Source organism: Taudactylus pleione, unplaced genomic scaffold (genome assembly GCF_031769625.1).
Source record: "Taudactylus pleione unplaced genomic scaffold, aTauple2 ptg000556l, whole genome shotgun sequence".
Lineage (NCBI taxonomy): Eukaryota > Metazoa > Chordata > Amphibia > Anura > Myobatrachidae > Taudactylus > Taudactylus pleione.
Window position 1 is genome coordinate 21518995 of NW_028284958.1, and position 23229 is coordinate 21542223.

Genomic DNA, 23229 nt, shown 5'->3' on the forward strand with positions numbered 1-23229 from the left:
TAAAGTAAACATACGGGAGCAGTTTCCGGCATCAAAACAGGAGGCGAGAGCAGCTCTCAGTTGCCCAAGTTCAGTCAAACACAAATCCATCCTCTGCCATTTGTTTTTTGGAAGATCTCACCTGCGGACCCCCATAAATGAAAAGCACAGTTGGGTATTTCTTCCCTGGCTGCAACTGATGAGGCCGATACATCATGCCGTATAGAGTGAATCCTGTCCGACTGGGGAAGGAGAAAATTTCTGGGGCTATGTACCCGGGGACGGTCCCTAGAGAAAGGAAAGTGGTATGCTAATATCAGATTAAATGTATAAAAAACACTAGTGCACTCTATAAAATACCCAATTATATAGGTTTACCCTATTCTACACAGTAACAAACTAATTTCTTCATATACCTGTATTTACTTTCACCCTCATATCAGAGTAAAACTGACAATTTAACTAACATAACATACACATTTTCCTTCCCACCAAGCCCCCTAAAAGATAAATGTAACCAAAACAGCACCAAGCTGGTGGGCAGGACATTAGACATCGCTGGACACTCCATGCTCCTGCTGACAGGCAGCGTGTTACCAGCGGAAGCACACAGGAACAAAAGGAGCAGCAGTGGGTAAGTGGTGATCCTCCATAGATCCCAGGATTGCCTTAATACCAGATCATAGGTATGACCCTTTGGGACAGAGCTGTACTTCCTACAGTATATTCTAAAAACGGATTCATAGTGTCGAACAGGATTTTCTACTATGCTGTAAAACAAATATTACCACTCTTACCCACGGCACAACATACAGATAATCCAAGTAAATCAATGCACCAAAATGCTAATCCCTAGAAAATGACATGTTGTATGTCCCATGTCACCCTGTACGCTAATACAGTTATGATACAGGATCTTATTTCATTGCAACATACAGTATATAACCAGATTTCTAAGAAAATCATCTGCTGCCATCTCACCTGGTGACTCGAGAAGAGTAGCCCAAAATTCCTTATCCCTTTGGGTTGGATCGGAGCCGCTGCCTTTTATTTTAAAAAGATGCACTGAATGTGGTAGAGTCTGGCTGCTATATCTACTAATGAACATATCGCAGTGCTGAATGGGAGAAAGCACAATAACATTGTATCAGTGTTTTTTTAATTCGAATAAAGTTTTTAGTGTCCAAATCCATGCAAATTAACAAACCATTTTATTATTGTATGAAAATCCCGTACAGACTAATACAGACTAATACAATTACTCGGTTGGTGCTGGTTGAACAGTGCTGACCACATTTCGCACACATGGGTTGCCTTAAGTGTTCCTGGCTCTGAGTGGGGGCCAACACTCTATTTGCCACAGAAGTGTGTGGACAGGATGGCAGCGAAGAAACGATTAAGGTGATACTTGATGAGTGCCAGGTGGAAGTTTACCAGCAGTGGGAGTTGTAACCATTTTACCCAACACAGTAGGCCCATCCTGGTGCAATATGCAAATCCATATTCTAAAACACGGTTGCATTTTGCACAACCAGGTGAATGACGTGACGATGGCAGCTGCATGTTTGCACTTTTGTAAATTACCCTTATCGACAATTTTCACTTTAGGTATAATTTTCCCCTTAAAAAGCAGTATTTTTCTCAGAGAAAATATATTTTAGCTTCATTTAGAACTGAATAATTTTGTATCAGAAAACTCTTACCTTGCTGATGCAACAAGAATAGGAAAAGCCCAGGTCTGTAAGTCTCGTCACCTCTCCAGGTGTCTCATAGTTTGCCACATACAGATGGTGCTCTAGAGGGGTGTCCTTTGTAGCCTCAAAATAGACCAACTTATTCACCTCATCAACCCGAATCTGAAGGATAAAAAGTTATTACAAAGCAGCACCCTGACAAATAATGCACACAGGTTTGGGTGCCATCTAATAACAAAACTGGAGGGACAATTTCAAGTCTGAAATGTACATTGCAGGGCAGCATTATGAGGCAGCCTGAGGGTGGGAGGTGGGTTGTAGTGTTGGCCGAACCAATCACAGTAGGTAAACAGCAGCCCATTGTACACTCAGCCCCTCCCATCCGGCATCTAACTGTTTGGCGGGCACCGGGTAAGAGAGAGGGAGGATGTGATGCTGCAATGCTTTTCTCTAGTGCAGGGGGTGCAGGGTTCGAGGGGGAAGCTCTGACAAGGGCTGGGAGTGAGGGGGAGGCTCCGACAGGGTTTGCAGAGAGTGAGGGGAGAGGGTGGCCGGCATACTCCTTCCGTGGGTGTTGCTCCGAGCAGGGAGCTACACTGTGAAGCGGCCAATAAGTTGCACTGCGCTGACACTGCAAGCCCGAGCAGGCTGTGGTGTCCTTCCCATATTGAGATATGCAAGTAAAAGTCTTTGAGGTCTATAAAAGCAAGAAATTTGTCCTTCATGACAGTAATAAACAGGCCTAAGAGATTCCATTAGGAACCTGGGCACCCGCATGTGATGATGCAGAGATTTTAGTGTAGGTCGAAAGGACAGATCTAATTTCTGAACTAGGAATAGATTTGAGCCTTCTTGTATCTTCAGAACTGGGACAATACCTCCTGATAGAAGCAATGATTGAATTGCCCCTTGGAGAGCATGACACTGCCCTTTGGAAGAGTGTCGAAAATACGGCTGGGTAGAGTTCCCAAGATGTGTAAAATATAGCAGATGGGTACCCAACACAGATCTTTCCTCATGGAAAGACCCGACCATGCAGACTACTTGCCAGCAGCCTTATACCCTGGGTGCTTCCTCGCCCAGATTGTTTGCCTCAAGGGGACTACTGCCGGGATAACCTGAGTATGTTTTGGAAAGGTCTCCATCAGATATTCCATTCAAAGCATTACATTGAAATAATAAATACATAACTAATAGCAGACCTGCTGGAATCTCTGAAGACAAAAAAACATTAAAAAAAAAAGAAAAAGAAGTATCTCTTGGTTATTTAAAAGAAAAAAAAATAAATAAAAGGAATAAACATACAGGTCATAGAAGTGTGTACTAATTCCGATCTTTTACACACCTCTCATATTAATACTTTCCTACACTTTCTGTGAACAGAGCGGTTGGTGGTTACATACACCACAGAGGGTGGCAGAGGCGGGGGGCTGCACACAGTGCAGGGGCTGCACACAGCGCAGAGGCTGTACACAGCGGAGAGGCGGGGGCGTCACACAGCGCAGAGGCGGCACACAGCGCAGAGGGTGGGGTGGAAGAGGAATAGAAAATAAATGAAAAAAAGCTTACAGTGGATCCATGCCTGCCAAGAACCTCCCATTCTCCACTGGTCACAGCCACCTCCTCCTTTATCGGACATCGGAAGTCACCTAAGTGTTAAAGAGTCACATATTTAAAAGCTCCAGCCCATATATGGGACACTGAAAAATCATTAACTTAATTTAATTACAATTAACCTATCACTGCTCAACTGCCAAGCACTAATCTTCCCCGCCCCCACCCAGAAAAGCTCACTTTGCTTTGCTGCAATCTTATTAGGGAATACCAATGCACGTCAGAACTCAGAATACAGATGTCCAATGATAAGATGGAAGGTGTAAGTGGTTATTTGAATATGACAATGGTGCCATCGTATTATTGTTCAATGGCTTGCTGCTTCGCTCATTAAATCTGTGCTTTCATTAGGTACGTTGTAGCCATCACCAACATAACATTAGTACTGTATATTGTACTGCTCTTAAAAGAAACTTTTTATAAACATATACATCTGAAAATAGTTATGTCTTTGAAGGCCCACATGCATAGAGTTTTCAGGTTTCCTGTAGCTCAGTTTGCAAGACAAGGTCACATACGAATGATACTTAATTATGCAGAATAAGAGGACAGGCAACTTACTGAGCCCCAGCAGGTCAGCTCCTGCCCTACCAGAACTGGCAGCTCTCAATACGCTGGTGATTCGGTAAAGATGACGAAAACCCGTCTTGCACTCAGAAGCAAAAAGGAACTGGATCTCATCATCCCGGGTTTGGGGGAAGAAGTGCAAGATATCATGAATCTGAGGACGAGACAAAAGCAAGTAGAGTATGGAGAAGTATAAATATACACACAAATACGAGGGTGGTTCAATAAATAAGGTAACAAGACCTCTCATTGCGTAAAATTATTCAACTCGTTCATATATGTATAATCAATAGTATGGCCATGGTACAGATTATTTTTTCATAGGTCTACAATACATTTGTAGGAAAATATGGGGTCAACAGCTAAGTAGACCTGACAGCACAAAAAACAGAGTGTATTATAAGCTCTTATTTCCAACTAGAGATTGGTGCCATTCACATACATTTATCCAAATGTCCGTTGTTTCCTCATAGATCACAAGAGGGGTCACAGAGTCAGACACAGAATCTGACAGTCGATGGTGTTCCGAAAGCTCTTTATAAGGAGCCACAAACAGTGAGGGTGGGATAAGGACAATCTGCAAACGTGTCTGTGGACGATCTAAGAGGACAGCCCAGGCACTGCACAGAGAGAGAAGTTGAGAAGAAATGGATACAGCATAACTGAAGACAAGGAGGCCTAGAACAACTGAACAGTTAAACAAAGTAACTATTTAATTACATATAATTTCATACATTCAAACAAGCTAAATACCTTTAAATCACAATATAATGCATTTTCAGCTCAAATTACTAATCTTTTATTATCTTGTGTGTACCAACTTGCACATTTTATTCAATAAACAGCTTTAATCTGGCCATTTCCTTTTTTTTTTCTTTTATATATTTAAAAAAAAAAAAAAAAAAAAAAAAGCACACACACACACACACACACACACACGCAAAAAGGAAAATGAGAAAGCCAAATTTATGTTTTAGTAAAAGTTGCAGAAGACCAAATACAAGCCACAAAAAAAAAAAAAGTAATCTTTTATAGTGTTGCAGAAAATAAAAAATTGAACAAAAAGTTTACATTTTTGTTACTTTCCAAGTCCTTTTCTCCAATGCCAATAGGGCCTGTTTAGTGCTAGTCACACAGGGTAGGAAAGAAAAAAAATACAAGGAGCATTTACAGAGAACAGAGGTCCTGGATGGGTTGATGTGTCACACTATATAAAAAAAATAAGAATAAATTAATACATAACAAAAAAAAAGAAAAAAGGAATTCAACAGCAACAACAGGGGGCAATTAAAATCAGTACAAAGTTGAGTCCACGGAACTATTCAATTGACCACACTTAGGCCCGTATTCAATTAGCGTTGTACTTTCCGCCGCATTCACCTGTTTGGGAGGCGAATTTGTGGCATGCGAGTCCCCGTGTTTCGCCCTATTCAATTACAGAACAGGCGAAAATTTAAATAGGTGAATGCATAACAGGCGTAAAAGTACTGAACAGATTGGGGTACAGATTGATTTCCCCAAAATATGATGCACTGGACATCATTACAGATGATGTACTATTAGCCCTAATGAACGTACTTTGTGTCCTTAAGTTTTGTTAAAAGCTTTCTAGATGCTTTTTTGAAAAAGTGGTGAAAAATGATTAAATTAAAAAAAAATAAAAAATAAACAGTATTTTTTGGTTAAAATAAATAGTCCAGTCAAATGTGGGGTACTTGAAAATGGGTGCTATCATATTTTTGTGTCTCTAAAGTGCACTTTTAACAAATTTAAAAAATCCACCTGCTGCAAGCACCTGCAATCCCAAAAAAACACCTGCCCCATACAAACAACCCACCAAGGAACCTATTTGCTAGTTTTCGCGTTAAATTGAATCCGCCCCTTAGTCGGGAGATGCTGGTTACCACGCCTTAAGGTGGGTGTCTAGTCACGGTAACCGGCATTTTCTTACTTCATTGCCGGCCACGATGCTGTTAGCACAAGCGCCAAGCCAGAAACCAGTATCGCAGAAATAGTTTAGTCAGATTTCTGCTCGCAAATCGGGAGGGTGCGAGGAGAAATCCTCTAGCCTGGAGTTTATAGCGCAGTCAAATGAATAGCTATGGGAACTCCTTCCTGGCGCTATTCAATATTGCACTGAACTGAATTGTCCCCACAGATTGTGCCTTCTATTTCAAAAGGATAAACTGACTTGTGATGACCCCCACCCCTCAAAGCCATACATTATTGGATGGAAGGAGTGCCTGAGGGGCTATGATGCCAAAAACAAGCATGTGCTTTTTATAAACTCTAGAAAAACATTTAAGATGACAGGAAGCACTCTGCTGGCCTGGAACATCACAGAAACTCATGGAACTGAAAAAGAAAATTCCAGTTATCAGAACTAAGCCCACCTGCCTGTAGTTTTGATTGATTAGGCCATTAACTGAAAGAAGGCGCCTGAGGACTTCCTATGCCCACCTGAGCACTTCATATAACAGAACTTCAGGTTTCCAGGAACACGCACAAATTCATTGAGTTAGCCACTTTGAGGGTGCAAAGAGGAGGAAAAGCTGGGAAAGGCTGAATAACTCCAGTTGAAAACCCTGCTATTTGGTTCCTACAAAATATATTATTAGACACAGGAAAAACCTTCAACACAACGTGCCAAAGGCACAACCAAGGCAATAAACAACAAGGGAGGGAACACAATGTCCCCCAGAAAGACTAAGAGGAAGTGATTTTACAATGAGTACAATAAGTCCTTTCGTCTCATCTGGGGAACACTGCTGACTGTAGGACTTCCGAAAGAAAGCCTCAAGACGGGTGGGGGGTGAGCGATAATATTTAGCGAAAGTGTGCACCAAGGACCATGTGGCGGCCCTGCACAGCTGTTTAACCAGTGCACCATTCTGTGCCGCTCAAGAAGCATTCACAGCCCGAGCAGAATATGCCCGGATAGGATTAGGCACTGGCTCGCCCAAACAAACCTAAGCATGCTTAATAGTAGAAGTAATCCAATGAGTCACGGATTTCTTGGATGCAGGCCAGCCCCGCCACTGAGCGTCATGGAGGGCCAAGAGTCTGTCTGACTTCCGAACTGCCATAGTCCGGTCCACATAAATCCACAAAGTCCTGACAACATCCGGAGAGGGCTGTGTGAATCAGAAGTATGAACAGCTGGTAAATCAATCTCATGAGTCAGATGGAAGCGAGAAACCAACCTAGGCTGAAGAGCACCACCCGGTCAGAATGAAAACTCAGGAGAGGAGAACTGGCCGATTGCACTGCCAATTCCACAGAGACCCTGAGACTACAGAGATTGTAAAATGGAAGGAAGAAATGGCAAGAGAAACTGAGAAGCCAATACACCCCAGTACTCATTCCACTCAATGTAAGTTTTCCACGCACAGTGGCAAATTGTGGCCGTCTAACAAGACGAAGCATAGTCTTTGTGACAGCCGCAGAAAACCCTTTAGACCTTAAGATGCTGGTCTCAAGTGCCATGCTGACGAAGCCAGCCGAGGCAAATCAGGGTGTAGGAATGGTCCCTCAGTGACAAGATCATACCACAGTGGCAGCCACCACTGTGGTTCAACCAATAGAGACAGAAGGTCCACACGCTATGCCCGCCCTGGTCAATCCGATGCAATGAGAAGAATGTATGCCTTCTCCCTCTTGATTTGACAGAGCACATGAGGTAGCATGGAGAAGGATGCAAATAGGTAACCTAGATGAAAGGACCACCCAGCAGTGAGAGCGTCCACTAGGACATCCGAGGATCCCTGGACCATGCAACATAACAAGGAAGCTTCTTGTGACGTTGGACACCATGATGTCGATGTCTGGGAGACCCCAGCGCTCTATAACCAGGCTGCACGTGTCCTGGTAAGACCCACTTGCCCAGGTGAACCATGTGGCGGCTGAGGAAGTAGACTTCCCAATTATCCACACTCGGAATGAAGATTACAGAAATGGCAAAAAACTAACTTCTCTACCCACTCTGCATGATCTGATCGGTCTCTGCAGTAGCCTGTTGACTCCTGGTCCCGGTCCCGCCCTGCTGGTTGATATATGCCACAGCCGTGGCATTGTCTAACTGGATGTGGAGAGGCCTGCCTGCAGATAACGTTGAGCATGCAACAGGATTTTCCAGATGATAATGTGCCCATGAGTAAGGCATGAGAGTGATCCCTTGTGGCAAAACAGGACTTTCATAGAGCCCATGACCTTGGTAAATACTCTGCAGTAGTAAGTCCAAAGTGCAGTGCCCCAAATTGGAAATGAAGGGACCCAATGGTGAACTGAAGTAGCTTGTGATCCCATACCCTACCTGAACCAGATGGCCCGGAACAGGAGCAGGCAGGCACCTACTCTCACGAGGTTCAGGACAGACATGGAAAAGGTCATGCCAACTGCTTTTCACCCTAAGGGGAGGAGAAAAATCTAAAATCTGGGCAACACTATTTAGTTCTGTGATAGAGACCTGAAGCTGGTCAACGATGTTTGGTCCTCCTGCGGACCCATGTACCTGCACTGCACAAAGGCAGTGTCCATGTACCTTCAACATAGAATTCTCTCCCACCTGCAACCTCCTTCCAGATGATCGTGAAGAGAGGAGATATTCAAACCCCTCATGTAAGTCACACAGTGGTGGCTAGAGTGGATGGACCATAACAGAACTTTACCCTACTGAGCAAAGGAAGTGGTTCTACTGTACGCATGCCTGGAAAGAGGAGCTATTTAAGGTATGTCACAGTGGAAGCAAACAGGAGGAGGTGCCAGGCTCTATGAGTCATCTATGTGGGCACATAAGTAAAATGGGTTGGGGGGGGGGAGAATGTAAAAGGCATAAAACCTTGTGTCAAACTTCTACGCAGAGCACAGGAAACAAAAAAAACAAACAAACAAACATGATTTTGGTACTTACCGTGACATCCCTTTCTCCAATTCCACAGGGGACACGGGAGCTTGACAGTGGGGTATAGAGGGTGGGTTGAGTAGAGCCTGCCACTTTAAAAATCTAAAAGTGTGACTGGCTCCTTCCCTTTATGCCCCATCAGTTTTAAGAACTGAACCAGAGAGGAGACGGAGAACAACCTGTAACACTCGAGGCAGATGCCGCAAAAGTGTCAAACTTTTAGAAACGTATAAAAGGTATGCAACGAAGACTACGTAGCAGCTCTACAAAGCTGGGAAGCAGAGGCACATCTACGTGCCGCCCGTGAAGTACCCAACAAGCGTGTAGAATGCGCGGAGATGTACACAGGTGGAGGCCAAAGTCTGTTTTGATGCAGACCAGCCACGGCGATGTGCGTCATAAAGGACGAAAAGAGTCTCCGATTTGCGTAGACTTTCAGTAGGGGCCACATAAATTGGAAGCGCTCACACTACATCCAGGGAGTGAGAACCCCCTGGAAGAGTCCAACAAGGCTAGCACCACAATCGGCTGATTTAGGTGAAAGGCGAGACCACCTTAGGCAAAAAAGGTCTGGTGCACATAATCGTGAAAAAGTAAGGGTAACGGCAGGACCAAGTTCCGACACCCACCCAGCCGAAGCAAGGGCCAAAAAAAAGTAACACCTTCCAGGTTAAACATTTAAAATCCACGTCCTCCAAAGGCTCAAACGTGGCCGACTGAAGGAAGGATAGGACGAGGTTCAGGTCCCATGGAGCCGTGGGTGGCACAAACGGGGGCTGAACTCTAAGCACCCCTTGAAAAAAGGTCTGAATCTCCGGAGTCAGAGCTAGGAGACTCTGGAAAAAAATAGAAAGAGCAGAAAACTGCACTTTTAGCGATCCTAGACCCGCGTCAAGCCCTTTTTCAACAAAAAGAAGACGTGGCAAATGAAAGGTTGAAGTGGAAGAGCCACGACCTTCACACCAGGAGATCTAAGCCTTCCAAATGCGATGATAATGTGCTGTCGTCACTGCTTCCTCGCTCGAAGCATGGCAGGAATTACCACGCGTGGAACACCATGGCTTCTTAGGATGGCAGTCTCAACAGCCATGCCGTCAAACGCAGAAGATGTAAATCCGGGTATACGAACGGACCCTGCTACAGAAGATCCGACCGTAGTGAAAGGGGCCAAGATTAGTCTGCTAGAAGGAGTAGGAGATCGAAATACCAAGCCCGAAGAGGCAGTCCAGAGCCACTAGGATGCAGTGGACGACTTGCGCTTGAGAAACAGAGGAAGAAGCTGAAAAAGGTGGAACAGGTATTCAAGGCTGTACGGCCAAAGAATAAGTAAGGCATCCGCTCCCACCACTGCTGGATCCCTGGTCCTAGAGCAGTAGCTGTTGATTTGTCCAGGAGGCCATGAGATCTATCTGTGGCCTCCCCCATCGTGAACTAGTTGAAGGAAGACCTCAGGATGAAGGGACCACTCTCCGGGGTGAAGATCCTGACTGAGGTAGTCCTCCTCCCAGTTGTTGACTCCCGGAATGAAGACTGCGGAGATGGCCTCAACGTCTTTCTGCCCACAGAAGACTACAGCTGGCCTCTCTCATTGCCAGACGACTGCGGGTTCCCCCTTGACGATTTATGTACACCACGGCCCTGGCATTGTCGGATTGTATCTGAACCAGGCGGCCTTGTAGAAGAGGAGTAGTCAGTATCAAAGCTCTGTAGACTGTCTGCAATTCAAGAACGTTGATCGGTAAGAGGGATTCCTGCCGCTCCCAACACCCCTGGAAGTGATTGTCCAAGACCACAGGCTCACAGGCTGGCATCTGTAGTGACCAGGGTCCAATTACAAATTATGAAGCGTCGACCGCTTCAGATGGTCCGTCCGGAGCCACCAGAGCAAGGATATGGGGGTTTGAGGAGACAGATGCACCAGCTGATGCATCTGTAAGTGGGACCCAGACAATTGAGACATAGGATCTAATTGAAACGTTCTGAAGTGAAATCTGCCGAATTGGATGTCCTTCACTAGGAGACGAATGTAAAGATGAACAGACACTTTCCTGGGCCTGGGTACCAAGCAAACCAAATTCCTGGATGGCTATAGCCTTGTCCATTGGCAGGAAGATCCGAAGCAGGACTGTGTCCAGAATCATACCCAGGAACAGAAGTGTCTGTGACGGCATCAACCGAGACTTCTGGAAGTTGACAATCCAGCCGTGTTGTAGGTGTATCTGATGTGTGAGGGACACTTGGCGCAGAAGGCCTTCTGCCGACGGAGCCTTGATGACAAAATCGTCCAGGTAAGGCATAATAGTCAGCCACTGAGAGCGCAGATCAGCCACCATTACGGCCATCACCTTGGTGAGTACTCTGGGAGCTGACGAGAGACCGAACGGCAAGGCCTGGAATTGGTAATGAACCTCCTACGCTGGTGAGGCTTCCAAATCGGAAGAAGTAAATAGGCATCTTTGATGACAACAAAAACTCTCCCGCTTCTAGTCCCGCAATCACAGAATTAAGTTACTCCATCTTGAACCTGTGAAAGGAGAGATACTGGTTCAAGGACTTGAGATTTAGAATGGGTCTAATTGACCCATCTGGCTTCGGGAACCACAATAAGGTTTGAATAAAAATCCTGGTTTCTTTGTGCAGTTGGAAACGGAACCAGAACTTTGGCCAGCAGACGTTTGTCGATCGCCTGACGCAAAACTAGTTGTTTTAAAGGATCGACAGGAAACCCTGTTGTGAAAAATCGCACTGGAGGAGACCAGGAAAACTCGATCTTGTATCCATGAGCTACCAGATTCCGAACCCAACTGTCGGGAGAAGTCTGCCTCCAAGAGGCGCTGGAGATAAGCACCCAACTTGGAAAGCCCGAGGTGAGATGGGAGCCAGTCATGCCACGGACTTGTCTGCTGGCTTGGGATCCAGACAGCGGGCACTGGCCGTCTGACATCCTCTAGCGTGACCACCGCGATCTGCAGAAGACGAACCTTGACCCTGAAATCTCGCTGGAGCTTGAAAGGAGCAAAAAGAAGAAGGTCCTTTAAATGAGCGAGGAGGAGGAAGAGGTGCTGTCGAAGGTAAAAAAGTACTCTTACCCCAGTGGCCAGAGAGATCCACTTAGCCAACTCTGGACCAAATAAAATATCACCTGTGAAAGAAAGAGCTTCAACCGCTCTTTTAGACTCAGCAAACGCTTGCTAAGCGCGAAGCCAAAGTGCCCGGCAAGCAGCGACAGCCGAAGCAGATATTCTAGTGCCTACCTGGCAGATATCTTTGGAGGAGTCTCCCAAGTATACTGCGGACTCCTGAATATGCTCTGCCAAGATAATCAGATCTACCCGCGGAGTGTTGGACTGTAGACCTTCCGCTAATTGTTCCGCTCCACTGCCTTGTTGACTCAAGAGCCAACCAAGGCCAGTTGAGAAGTGGCAGTATAAATGGATTTTAACGTAATTTAAAGTTTCCGCTCTGAGCTGTCCTTTAACGTATTAGCTCCTGGAACTGGTGAGAGTTGCTAGGTTTATCATTGGCAACTTCCCGTTCCCTACGGGAAGCGGACAATTCATATGCAAGATCTGCCATGACCCCTGCCAAACTATTTATATATGAGGGTGTGACAGTCTGTGCAGTGTTAGCACTCTCCGCTTCACACGCATTGCACAGGGATGACCCTTCAGAGTGAGCATGTGTAAAATTTATTTTTGCACCTAGTGCAGGCAAACAGTTTCCGTGAAGCAGTTTTGTCTGCCGCTTTGGAAGACATCATAACCAAGACACACACAAGCGTATCCACACACAGTTGCAAATAGACTGACACAGACAAGGTAACTGAGGCAGACAGAGCAACAGATGAGGAGGAGCAGAACTTTAATAATAATGCTACTCAATATAACTGAGGCAGGCAGAGCAACAGATAGGGAGGAGCAGAATTTCAGTAATAACACTACTCAAATAACTTAGGTAGGCAGAGTAACAGTTAAGTAGGGTACAACTAAATGTACCCCACTGTATAACTCACAGACCCCTTAGCAGCTGGATTTGCCGATACCTCCAGGGGCTAGGAGAACTGGGACCGCATGCCTCCTATAGTCTAAGCGCCGCTCTTTGTGAGCAGAGCACACCAATTCTGCCGAGGTCGAGGCGGCGCATAGCCCTCTGTAAGACTATGTCCGCCACCAAGAAGCTCCGCCCCCTTCCCGTAGCGAACTCTAGCTATGAACTAGCCGGAGCCTCTTGCATTTAACAGCTTTTGCTTTTAGAAAGCCGGCGTCTCTATTAAACAAGCACCTAGTCAACAGTTGCCCCCGTAGCCGGCACCAGCGCTTCTATGTGCATGCACCAGCGACTGACAGCCGTGCTATTAAGCGGCTGAGGTCCAAAAGGGAGCAGCCCATAAGTGACAGTGTAGCAAGCCGCCTATCACTAGAATAACACCTCACGTGTTGCTGCGGCCAGAGTGCTGGGCAGTATGGGGGGCGGGGGGAACCCGCACACGAGCCTGTTTCAACTGTGGCGGGGCCGGCAGAGTCTGTGGACTCTTTCCTCCTGGTAGGAACCGGACACAGGCTGCAGTAGCCGTGGCGGTACCCTCCCTGGTGGCTCCCACGGTGCAGGCAAACTGTCACTCAATGATCGGTTGTGCATTATTATAAAGTTTATTAAAGGAGACAGAACCATGTACATCGGCTCTTCTTGGATACATTTTAAAAGCTAAGGCTGATGGGGCATAGAGGGGGAGGAGCCAGTCACACTTTTAGATTAGTAGTGCCAGGCTCTATTCAACCCACCGTCAATACCCCACTGTCAAGCTCCAGTGTCCCCTAGTGGATGAAGGAGGGAAAACAAAACAAAAACAAACACTTGCCAGGAGGGTTCAATCTTTATTCAGGATCTACAAGGAGATGAAGCATACACACCCATCTGTGTCCCATATCTAAAGAAAGGAGGGGGGGGCTACCAACAGGGTATTTGCAGAGGATTAAAATGTGTACACATATTTAAGCATAAATTTTCAAAAATACTCACTACTTTCCATCTGGAGTCCAGCCGGCTCTGGCTATGTATTCACTTCCAGCAAATAGTACCTCAAATGGCTGCCTGAGCTCCTTGTCTACAACATCTAACACCTATAGGAGAGACAAATGTCAGTCACAGCAGTGATCGCCACAGTGAGGGTTTGACCAAAGAAGCAGCACTGAGCAGTAAACAGAGACAATAATGTCCCCACATCACCATACACCAAATGGCAGAGCTACAGTGGTGTTAGGAACTACAGCAAGCACAATCAGTCTACTCAGTTTAACCTTGTGATCCAAGCATATACCCCCAGAGAGGATTATATGAAGATTATTCCCAGGTAGTATTGACTGAAAGGTCCCAAATTCTACTCATTTCTGAAGTGTGGCTGCTTCTATAGCGTGTTACCCTGCTGACCAGAACGGCTATGATGAGGTCTACTGGCAGATAATTCTGTGTTGTAATTTCCCTACTGCGCTGACATGTGACAGGGCTGACATGTAACTGCCATTTTCAAGAAGACCAGTTGTCACTTAGCGAGGCTTACTTGGGTATGTATTTATAACAAACGTATGGAAGAAAAATAAAAAGCAGAGAACCAAAGTTGTGGGAATTTACATAAACCCATCTTCACAACTCCCCCCCATCTCCCAGTCATAGGGAAAACTGCTTATATAGCGTGCACTATGTCGACACGGGTAAAATGTCCACAGCATTTGCAATACTCACGTTAAAAACACAGGTGTAAACATTTCATCAGTCTCTACATGCTGAATGTTGGCCTAAAATCCTGTACCCTCTTATATCCCCCTTCCCCACAGGGCATACACACACAATGTAGACATCACCTTTCAAATTGGCATGGATTTACTCTAGGGGGTATATTTACTAAAGTAAGTTTTTCGAAATGTTGCCCATATCAACCAATCACATTCTACTTAACATTTAACTAGCACCTTCTAGAAGATAATAGCTAGAATCTGATTGGTTGCTATGGGCAACATCTCCACTTCTAAACACTCTCACTTTAGTAAATATATCACTAGGTGTTTAATATAGAGCTACACAAATCCAGAGAAACTCACCCTGCCCTCTGAATCCACAGTTATCTCCGACAGCTTAAACGTCACTCTTGGATTTGCCGTTCCTGTGAAGTTTGACAGATTATTGGAGTAAACATTCATACAATTCCAGCTTCTTACCATTATGGTGAAATGTTAGCACAGCCACGCACTACAAAGCCCAGAAGCTGCTACAGTCACACAAAACATAGGACCATTCCTGAGGTTGTAGCGATGATGCTCACCAGCTTTGGGGTACCTAAAAGAATCCGTCCTGCGAGTCTCCAGCATTGGGGAGGTCACATGAATAATCTCCACCTCAGACTCGTCATTCTCCTCGTAGAGGATGCGCAAAATTTGACCACCGGATGCAGCTGTGACATGAAAACAGGTGATGACGACAGACTCGTGTTACAGAGAGAATGGCAACTTCAATAAATTATAGATTAAAAACCAGTTTACAACTCTGATAGGATTCAAAATCTGTCCCCCATCAGTTAATTACTACTTACTTGTCTCATTACTGGGGCACCACCAGTATCCTGTGTAACGATCAAATTCCTCTTGTAGCACAAATGAGGCTACTCCAGCTGATCGGGAGTCTTCCTCCACACCAACTAAATCTGTGTAAAACCATACATCAAGCTTACAGCACAGAACCACAATCCATTCCTTTAGATGCAAGGAACATTTGCTACAACAGCTGTTCAATAATGGGACCATTATAAATGCTTATAATAAATTATATACACTGTACAAATTCTAGCTCCACACGCATTAGTCTTGTACAGTGGTTCCCAAACTGTGCGCCCTGGCACCCTGGGGTGCCTCGGGACACTTGCAGGGGTGCCTCAGGTTGGTGGTCCAGCACCAAATCAAATAATTTATGGTCAATGTAATGTATATATGTGAACAAACAGAAGCACAAACCTGTCCCCGACCACATAACTGAACATAAGGATGACAGGTCAGCACAATTTAGCTTTACTACATTTTTTTCTGAATTGCTCAATAACAAAACTTTTGGCTTAGGGGTGCCGTGAAGACAATGCTGATACTCTAGGGCTCCGTGATTCAAAAAAGTTTGGGAACCACTGGTCTAGTAAGATATAGTATATTTAATCTTAGTCTTGTAGTTTTGTTAGGTATCCAGGGCCTAACCTTTGTGTACAAAGGTCAACCGACGCTCCTCCCCGCTCTCTACATTAGCGACCCATAAGTCGTTGCTGTGCACAAATGCCATCCAGCTGGGGTCTGCAGGACAGATGGTAGGGTCCATGCGTATGTTGGGACAACTGCTTTCCAGTAACCGAGGCTGCAGTGACTGCTTCTACAAAAAAAAAAAAAACCAGACAAGAATGTTACGAGAAGCTGATGGTAAACGCTAATTCCAGCTAGGATTTTATTAATGTACAACATCAGCAATGTCATAGCTTTATTGTATTATATAGAAATGACATTCAGTTTAGCCTACCGTGAAACCACGGGTACCTCCATCACGAACAGTATAAATGGCGCTTCCAGCTTGGAAAAGGAATGTTCCGCTTTTTGCATGGTAATCAAAAGCAGAGATGCCAACTGTCCCTATACGTTTTCTCTCTCTCAGTAGCTCTTCCTCACGGGAGTACATGCCGTAATCTGGGGTAGCCTATAGGAACAGCAAACATAACATATAATTGGCATGATGTTCTGAAAAAGTCCTATTCAGCTGTGCAAAAATACAAAGACAGCAAACGCAAGACACAAATAATCTCCCTGTCCATTGTCTCACCTGAAATGTGTCCAGCAGAGGTTTCCAGGACAGCATGAGGACTGCACCACGGTTAATGTTCTTTGGGATCTCCGAGTAGAACAGAGTGTTTTCCCGGTTTTCTCCAGACATAGCTGAAAGGAAAAAAATTAGATAAGATAATTAGATAAATTCCATGGTAAAGTTAAAAGCCCCCCTCCCCCACAAAAAAAAATAAATACATTTCTGTAAGATATGAGGAAATACTTGTTCACTGTGCAACTGGCATTCCACTGCAGCCCCGATAACATTTTATAAAACATGGGACCCCTGGATTTCATATTTTCACTTCCAGCTCCTCTTCATCTAAGATTCTGACCTCCCAGTATTTCACCTCATGTCTGGATCCTCCACCCTCAATTTCCTCCCTTCCTCTCTCTATCCCTCTCTGCGGATTGTCACTCTGCTGATCCATCTCTCTTTGTTACTATATTGAGACTTTTGGTAGGTAACGACCTGTTAGGCCTGTAATAAGTGTCTTTAATTGTTTTGTTTTATGGGAATTCCTGTTCACATTGGGTTCTCATATTTACATATACTACTGGTCTAGTTTCTCATGATTATGAATGTACCACTATATAAATAAAGTTTTAAAAAACCTACAAAAAAAAAAAGAAGGGATCTTATAAAAGTTTATAAGGGTCTAGTTACTAAGCAGTGTTAGGTAAAGTGAAGAGTGAAAAGTGATAAGGTGCCAGCCAATCAGCTCCCAACTATCATTTTTCAAACCAAGCCTGTGAGATGGCAGTTAGGAGCTGATTGGCTAGCACCTATTCACTTTTCACTCTGTCTCCTAACACTGCTTAGTAAATAGACCCCAAAAAGTTGCGATTGCCAGAAAGTGAGCAGAAGCAAGATCACTAGCCTTGTCCCTTGTGCATGAATCCACCAATCTGCAGAGTAAAAGGTGCATATCCACTACTCGACTAATGAACGACTGAACGATAACGACATTGTTCATTATACTGAACGATATGTCGTTCAGTGCAGACACCCTCCCTCATCCCGGAACATGCACAACCTGACGATATAGTCAGGTTGAGCAGTATGTTTAGGAGATGACAGGTGTAGCGCGCATCACTGGCCGTTGCCAACATATTCACTGCACGATTAATGAATGATTGAACGATATCGTTAAAGTTCATTTATCCTAGGGGTGTGCACCGGCCACTTTTCGTGTTTTGTGTTTTGGTTTTGGATCTGGATCTTTCTTCGTGTTTTGGATCTGGATTGGTTTTGCCAAAACCACCCTTCCGTGTTTTGGGTTCTGGGTTTTGGATCTGTATTTTTTTGAAAAAAAGCATAAAAACAGCTAAAATCACAGAATTTGTAGGTTTTTCTGCTCCTATGCTATTATTAACCTCAATAACCTTAATTTCCACTCATTTCCAGTCTATTCTGAACACCTCACACCTCACAATAGTGTTTTTATGTCCAAAAGGTTGCACCGAGGTAGCTGGATGACTATGCTAAGCGACACGAGTGGGCGGCACAAACACGTGACCCATCTAGGAGTGACACTGCAGTGGCAGGCAGGATGGCAGTTAGAAAAACTAGGCCCCAAACTGTACATAATGCAAAGAAAAAAAGAGGTGCAAGATGGAATTGTCCTTGGGCCCTCCCACCCACCCTTATGTTGTATAAACAGGACATGCACACTTTAACAAATCAATCATTTCAGCGCCAGGGTCTGCCACACAACTGTGGCTGAAATGATTGGTTCGTTTGGGCCCCCACAAAACAAGCTGGCAATTAATGTGTCCCTGCACAAACTGGCTCTACGGAGGCAAGATGTCATCCTCATCCTCCTCATCCACCGATTCCTCACCCTCTTCAGTGTGTACATCCTCATCCTCACAAAGTATTAACTCGTCCCCACTTGAATCCACCACCACAGGTCCCTCTGTACCTTCTGGAGGCTGGTCTCCCTGGAAGAGCTGATAATTCTTTTTGATGAACATCATCTTCTCCACATTCTGTGGAAGCAACCTCCTACGCCTTTCGCTGACAAGGTTCCCGGCTGCACTAAACACTCTTTCGGAGTACACACTGGAGGGGGGGCAACTCAGGTAAAATAGAGCCAGTTTGTACAGGGGCCTCCAAATTGCCTCTTTTTCCTGCCAGTACAGGTATGGACTGTCTGACATGCCTACTTGGATGCTGTCACCGATGTAATCCTCCACCATTCTGTCAATGGTGACAGTATCATATGCAGTGACAGTAGACATGTCAGAAATTGTTGCCAGGTCCTTCAGTCCGGACCAGATGTCCAAACTTGGTCCTGCCTGCCCTGCATCACCGCCAGCGGGTTGCTTAGGATACCTAAGTTTTTTCCTGGCAGCCCCAGTTGCGGGAGAAAATGAAGAAGGAGCCGTTGACGTGTCACGTTCCGCTTCAGCTGACAGTGTGTTCACCAGCAGGTCTTTGCACCTCTGCAGGCTTGTGTCGGCCGGAAAGAGAGACACCACATAGGCTTTAAACCTAGGATCGAGCACGGTGGCCAAAATGTAGTGGTCTGATTTCAACAGATTGACCACCCTGGAATCCTGGCAAAGCGAATGAAGGGCTTCATCCACAAGTCCCACATGCCGAGCGGAATCGCTCCGTCTTAGCTCCTCCTTCACTTTCTCCAGCTGCTTCTGCAAAAGCCTGATGAGGGGAATGACCTGACTCAAGCTGGCAGTGTCTGAACTGACTTCACGTGTGGCAAGTTCGAAGGGCTGAAGAACCTTGCACAACACGGAAATCATTCTCCACTGCGCTTGAGTCAGGTGCATACCCCCTCCTTTGCCTATGTCATAGGTGGATGTATAGGCTTGTATGGCCTTTTGCTGCTCCTCCATCCTCTGAAGCATATAGAGGGTTGAGTTCCACCGCGTCACAACCTCTTGCTTCAGGTGATGGCGGGGCAGGTTCAAGAGTGTTTGCTGGCGCTCCAGTCTTCGGCACGCAGTCGCTGAATGGCGAAAGTGGCCAGAAATTTTTCGGGCCACCCAAAGCGTCTCCTGCACGCCCCTGTCGCTTTTCAGAAAATTCTGCACCACCAAGTTTATTGTGTGAGCAAAACATGGGACGTGCTGGAATTTGCCCAGATGTAATGCCCGCACAATATTGGTGGCGTTGTCAGATATCACAAATCCCCAGGAGAGTCTAAGTGGGGTAAGCCACTGGGCGATGATTTCCCTCAGTTTCTCTAAGAGGTTGTCGGCGGTGTGCCTCTTACTGAAACCGGTGATACACAGCGTAGCCTGCCTTGTAACGAGCTGGCGTTTCTGAGATGCTGCTACTGGTGACGCTGCTGCTGTTGCTGCGTAAGGTGATACATCTACCCAGTGGGCTGTCACAGTCATATAGTCCTTAGTCTGCCCTGTTCCACTTGTCCACATGTCCGTGGTTAAGTGGACATTGTGTACAACGGCATTTTTCAGGACACTGAGGACACTTTTTCTGACGTTTCTGTACAGTCTCGGTATCGCCTGCCTAGTGAAGTGGAATCTAGACGGGATTTGGAACCGGGGACACACTACCTCCATCAATTGTCTAAATCCCACTGCACTAATGGCGGATACCGGACGCACGTCTAACACCAACATAGCAGTCAAGGCCTCAGTTATACGTTTTGCTTCAGGATGACTGCTGTCGTACTTCATCCTCCTCGCTAAGGACTGTTGGAGGGTCAATTGTTTAGTAAAAGTAGTGGTGTTCCTACTTCCTCTCTGGGATGATGAACGACTCCCAGCAGCAGCAGCAACAGCAGCAGCGGCAGCAGTAGGCGTAGCAATGCAGGATCCTCCGGAGGAATCCCGGATAGGAGAGTCAGTCATGCCAGTGATATGGCCTGCAGGACTACTTCCGATCCTGACTAAGGAGGAAATTGACGAGGAGGGAGTTGACGGTGTGGTTTGCAGGCGCTTGGATACAACAGGACAACGGGATTTAGGTGTCCCTGGACTGCTTACGGTCTGAGCCAAAGTTTCTGAACTTGACAGTAACTTTTTATGAACGCGCTGCAGGTGCCGTATAAGGGAGGATGTTCCTAGGTGGTTGACGTCCCTACCCCTACTTATTTCACCTTTACATATGGTACATATGGCAAGACAGTTGTTGTCCGGATTTGGATAGAAATATTGCCAGACCAAAGAGGTGGAATGTTTGGTCTTCTGCCCAGGCATGACCGTGATGGGCTTTTTCATCCCACGGACAACAACTGTCTCCCCCGGAGCCTGATTTAAACAAACCACATCACCATCAGAATCCTCCTCGCCAACTTCCTCCTCAGCGCCAGCTACACCAGTATCCTCATCCTGTTGTACTTCAACAGTGACATCTTCAATTTGCATATCAGTAAGTGGACTGTGGGTGCTCCTTTCAGCACTTGCAGGGGGCGTGCAAATGGTGGAAAGAGCCACCTCTTCCCGTCCAGTGCTGGGAAGGTCAGGCATCGCAACCACCACCACACTTGGACTCTCTTTGGGGATTTGTGATATCTTCTTAGAAAGCACAGTTCTTCGCTGTGCTTTTGCCAGCTTAACTCTTTTGATTTTTTTAGTGGGAGGAGTGCTTCCATCGTCATGTGAAGCTGAACCACTAGTCATGAACATACTAGGGATCGACCTTAGCCGTTCCTTGCCACTCCGTGTCGTAAATGGCATATTGGCAAGTTTACGTTTCTCTTCAGCTGATTTAAATGTCTTTTTCAAGGTCATTTTCCTGAACTTTGCCATTTGGGATTGTATGTGCCCTCTACTATGACATTGGGCATCGGCCTTGGCAGACGACGTTGATGGCATGTTATCGTCTATGTCATGACTAGTGGCAGCAGCTTCAGCACTAGGAGGAAGTGGTTCTTGATCTTTCTCTATTTTATTTTTATCGGAGAAAGTTTGGTCCTCCATTTATGTTATATCGATTTGATATATACGTGCGGCTAAACACAGAAAATAAATTTTTTTTTGGTTCGGACTGGAGTGTACTTTGTGGGTTACAGCACCCTTTAACGGTCAAGCCAGCCGGCCCTTTACTTATGACACAGGCGCACTCTTGGCACTACTTTGTTGATGCACGTGCGGCTACTGCGCACACAATTCACAAACACAGAAAATAATTTTTTTTTGGTTTGGACTGGAGTGTACTTTGGGGGTTACAGCACCCTTTAACGGTCAAGCCAGCCGGCCCTTTACTTATGACACAGGCGCACGCTTGGCACTACTTTGTTGATGCACGTGCGGCTACTGCGCACACAATTCACAAACACAGAAAATAATTTTTTTTTAGGTTTGGACTGGAGTGTACTTTCGGGGGTTACAGCACCCTTAACGGTCAAGCCAGCCGGCCCTTTACTTATGACACAGGCGCACGCTTGGCACTACTTTGTTGATGCACGTGCGGCTACTGCGCACACAATTCACAAACACAGAAAATAATTTTTTTTTTGGTTTGGACTGGAGTGTACTTTCGGGGGTTACAGCACCCTTAACGGTCAAGCCAGCCGGCCCTTTACTTATGACACAGGCGCACGCTTGGCACTACTTTGTTGATGCACGTGCGGCTACTGCGCACACAATTCACAAACACAGAAAATAATTTTTTTTTTGGTTTGGACTGGAGTGTACTTTCGGGGGTTACAGCACCCTTAACGGTCAAGCCAGCCGGCCCTTTACTTATGACACAGGCGAACGCTTGACACTACTTTGTTGATGCACGTGCGGCTACTGCGCACACAATTCACAAACACAGAAAATAATTTTTTTTTGGTTTGGACTGGAGTGTACTTTCAGGGGTTACAGCACCCTTTAACGGTCAAGCCAGCCGGCCCTTTACTTATGACACAGGCGCACGCTTGGCACTACTTTGTTGATGCACGTGCGGCTACTGCGCACACAATTCACAAACACAGAAAATAATTTTTTTTTGGTTTGGACTGGAGTGTACTTTCGGGGGTTACAGCACCCTTTAACGGTCAAGCCAGCCGGCCCTTTACTTATGACACAGGGGCACTCTTGGCACTACTTTGTTGATGCACGTGCGGCTACTGCGCACACAATTCACAAACACAGAAAATAATTTTTTTTTAGGTTTGGACTGGAGTGTACTTTCGGGGGTTACAGCACCCTTAACGGTCAAGCCAGCCGGCCCTTTACTTATGACACAGGCGCACGCTTGGCACTACTTTGTTGATGCACGTGCGGCTACTGCGCACACAATTCACAAACACAGAAAATAATTTTTTTTTGGTTTGGACTGGAGTGTACTTTCGGGGGTTACAGCACCCTTTAACGGTCAAGCCAGCCGGCCCTTTACTTATGACACAGGCGCACGCTTGGCACTACTTTGTTGATGCACGTGCGGCTACTGCGCACACAATTCACAAACACAGAAAATAATTTTTTTTTAGGTTTGGACTGGAGTGTACTTTCGGGGGTTACAGCACCCTTAACGGTCAAGCCAGCCGGCCCTTTACTTATGACACAGGCGCACGCTTGGCACTACTTTGTTGATGCACGTGCGGCTACTGCGCACACAATTCACAAACACAGAAAATAATTTTTTTTTTGGTTTGGACTGGAGTGTACTTTCGGGGGTTACAGCACCCTTAACGGTCAAGCCAGCCGGCCC

The 23229-nt window shown here is 45.8% G+C and overlaps 1 protein-coding gene across 3 annotated transcripts in view; it reads right to left on the reverse strand.

Annotated features, from left to right (window-relative positions):
* DPP8 (dipeptidyl peptidase 8) overlaps nucleotides 1–23229 on the reverse strand; it is a 42236-nt gene that overhangs the window by 12845 nt on the left and 6162 nt on the right. For all 3 annotated transcript variants that reach the window (XM_088452747.1, XM_088452746.1, XM_088452748.1), the window contains exons 3-15: nucleotides 16597–16709; nucleotides 16300–16473; nucleotides 15987–16155; nucleotides 15338–15448; nucleotides 15071–15199; nucleotides 14850–14911; nucleotides 13774–13874; nucleotides 4297–4474; nucleotides 3849–4008; nucleotides 3243–3322; nucleotides 1683–1835; nucleotides 961–1096; nucleotides 122–267 (exon numbers count right to left, since the gene is read on the reverse strand). In XM_088452747.1, coding sequence (XP_088308873.1) covers nucleotides 122–267; nucleotides 961–1096; nucleotides 1683–1835; nucleotides 3243–3322; nucleotides 3849–4008; nucleotides 4297–4474; nucleotides 13774–13874; nucleotides 14850–14911; nucleotides 15071–15199; nucleotides 15338–15448; nucleotides 15987–16155; nucleotides 16300–16473; nucleotides 16597–16709 — 1712 coding nt within the window. The remainder of the gene's footprint in view (nucleotides 1–121; nucleotides 268–960; nucleotides 1097–1682; nucleotides 1836–3242; nucleotides 3323–3848; nucleotides 4009–4296; nucleotides 4475–13773; nucleotides 13875–14849; nucleotides 14912–15070; nucleotides 15200–15337; nucleotides 15449–15986; nucleotides 16156–16299; nucleotides 16474–16596; nucleotides 16710–23229) is intronic.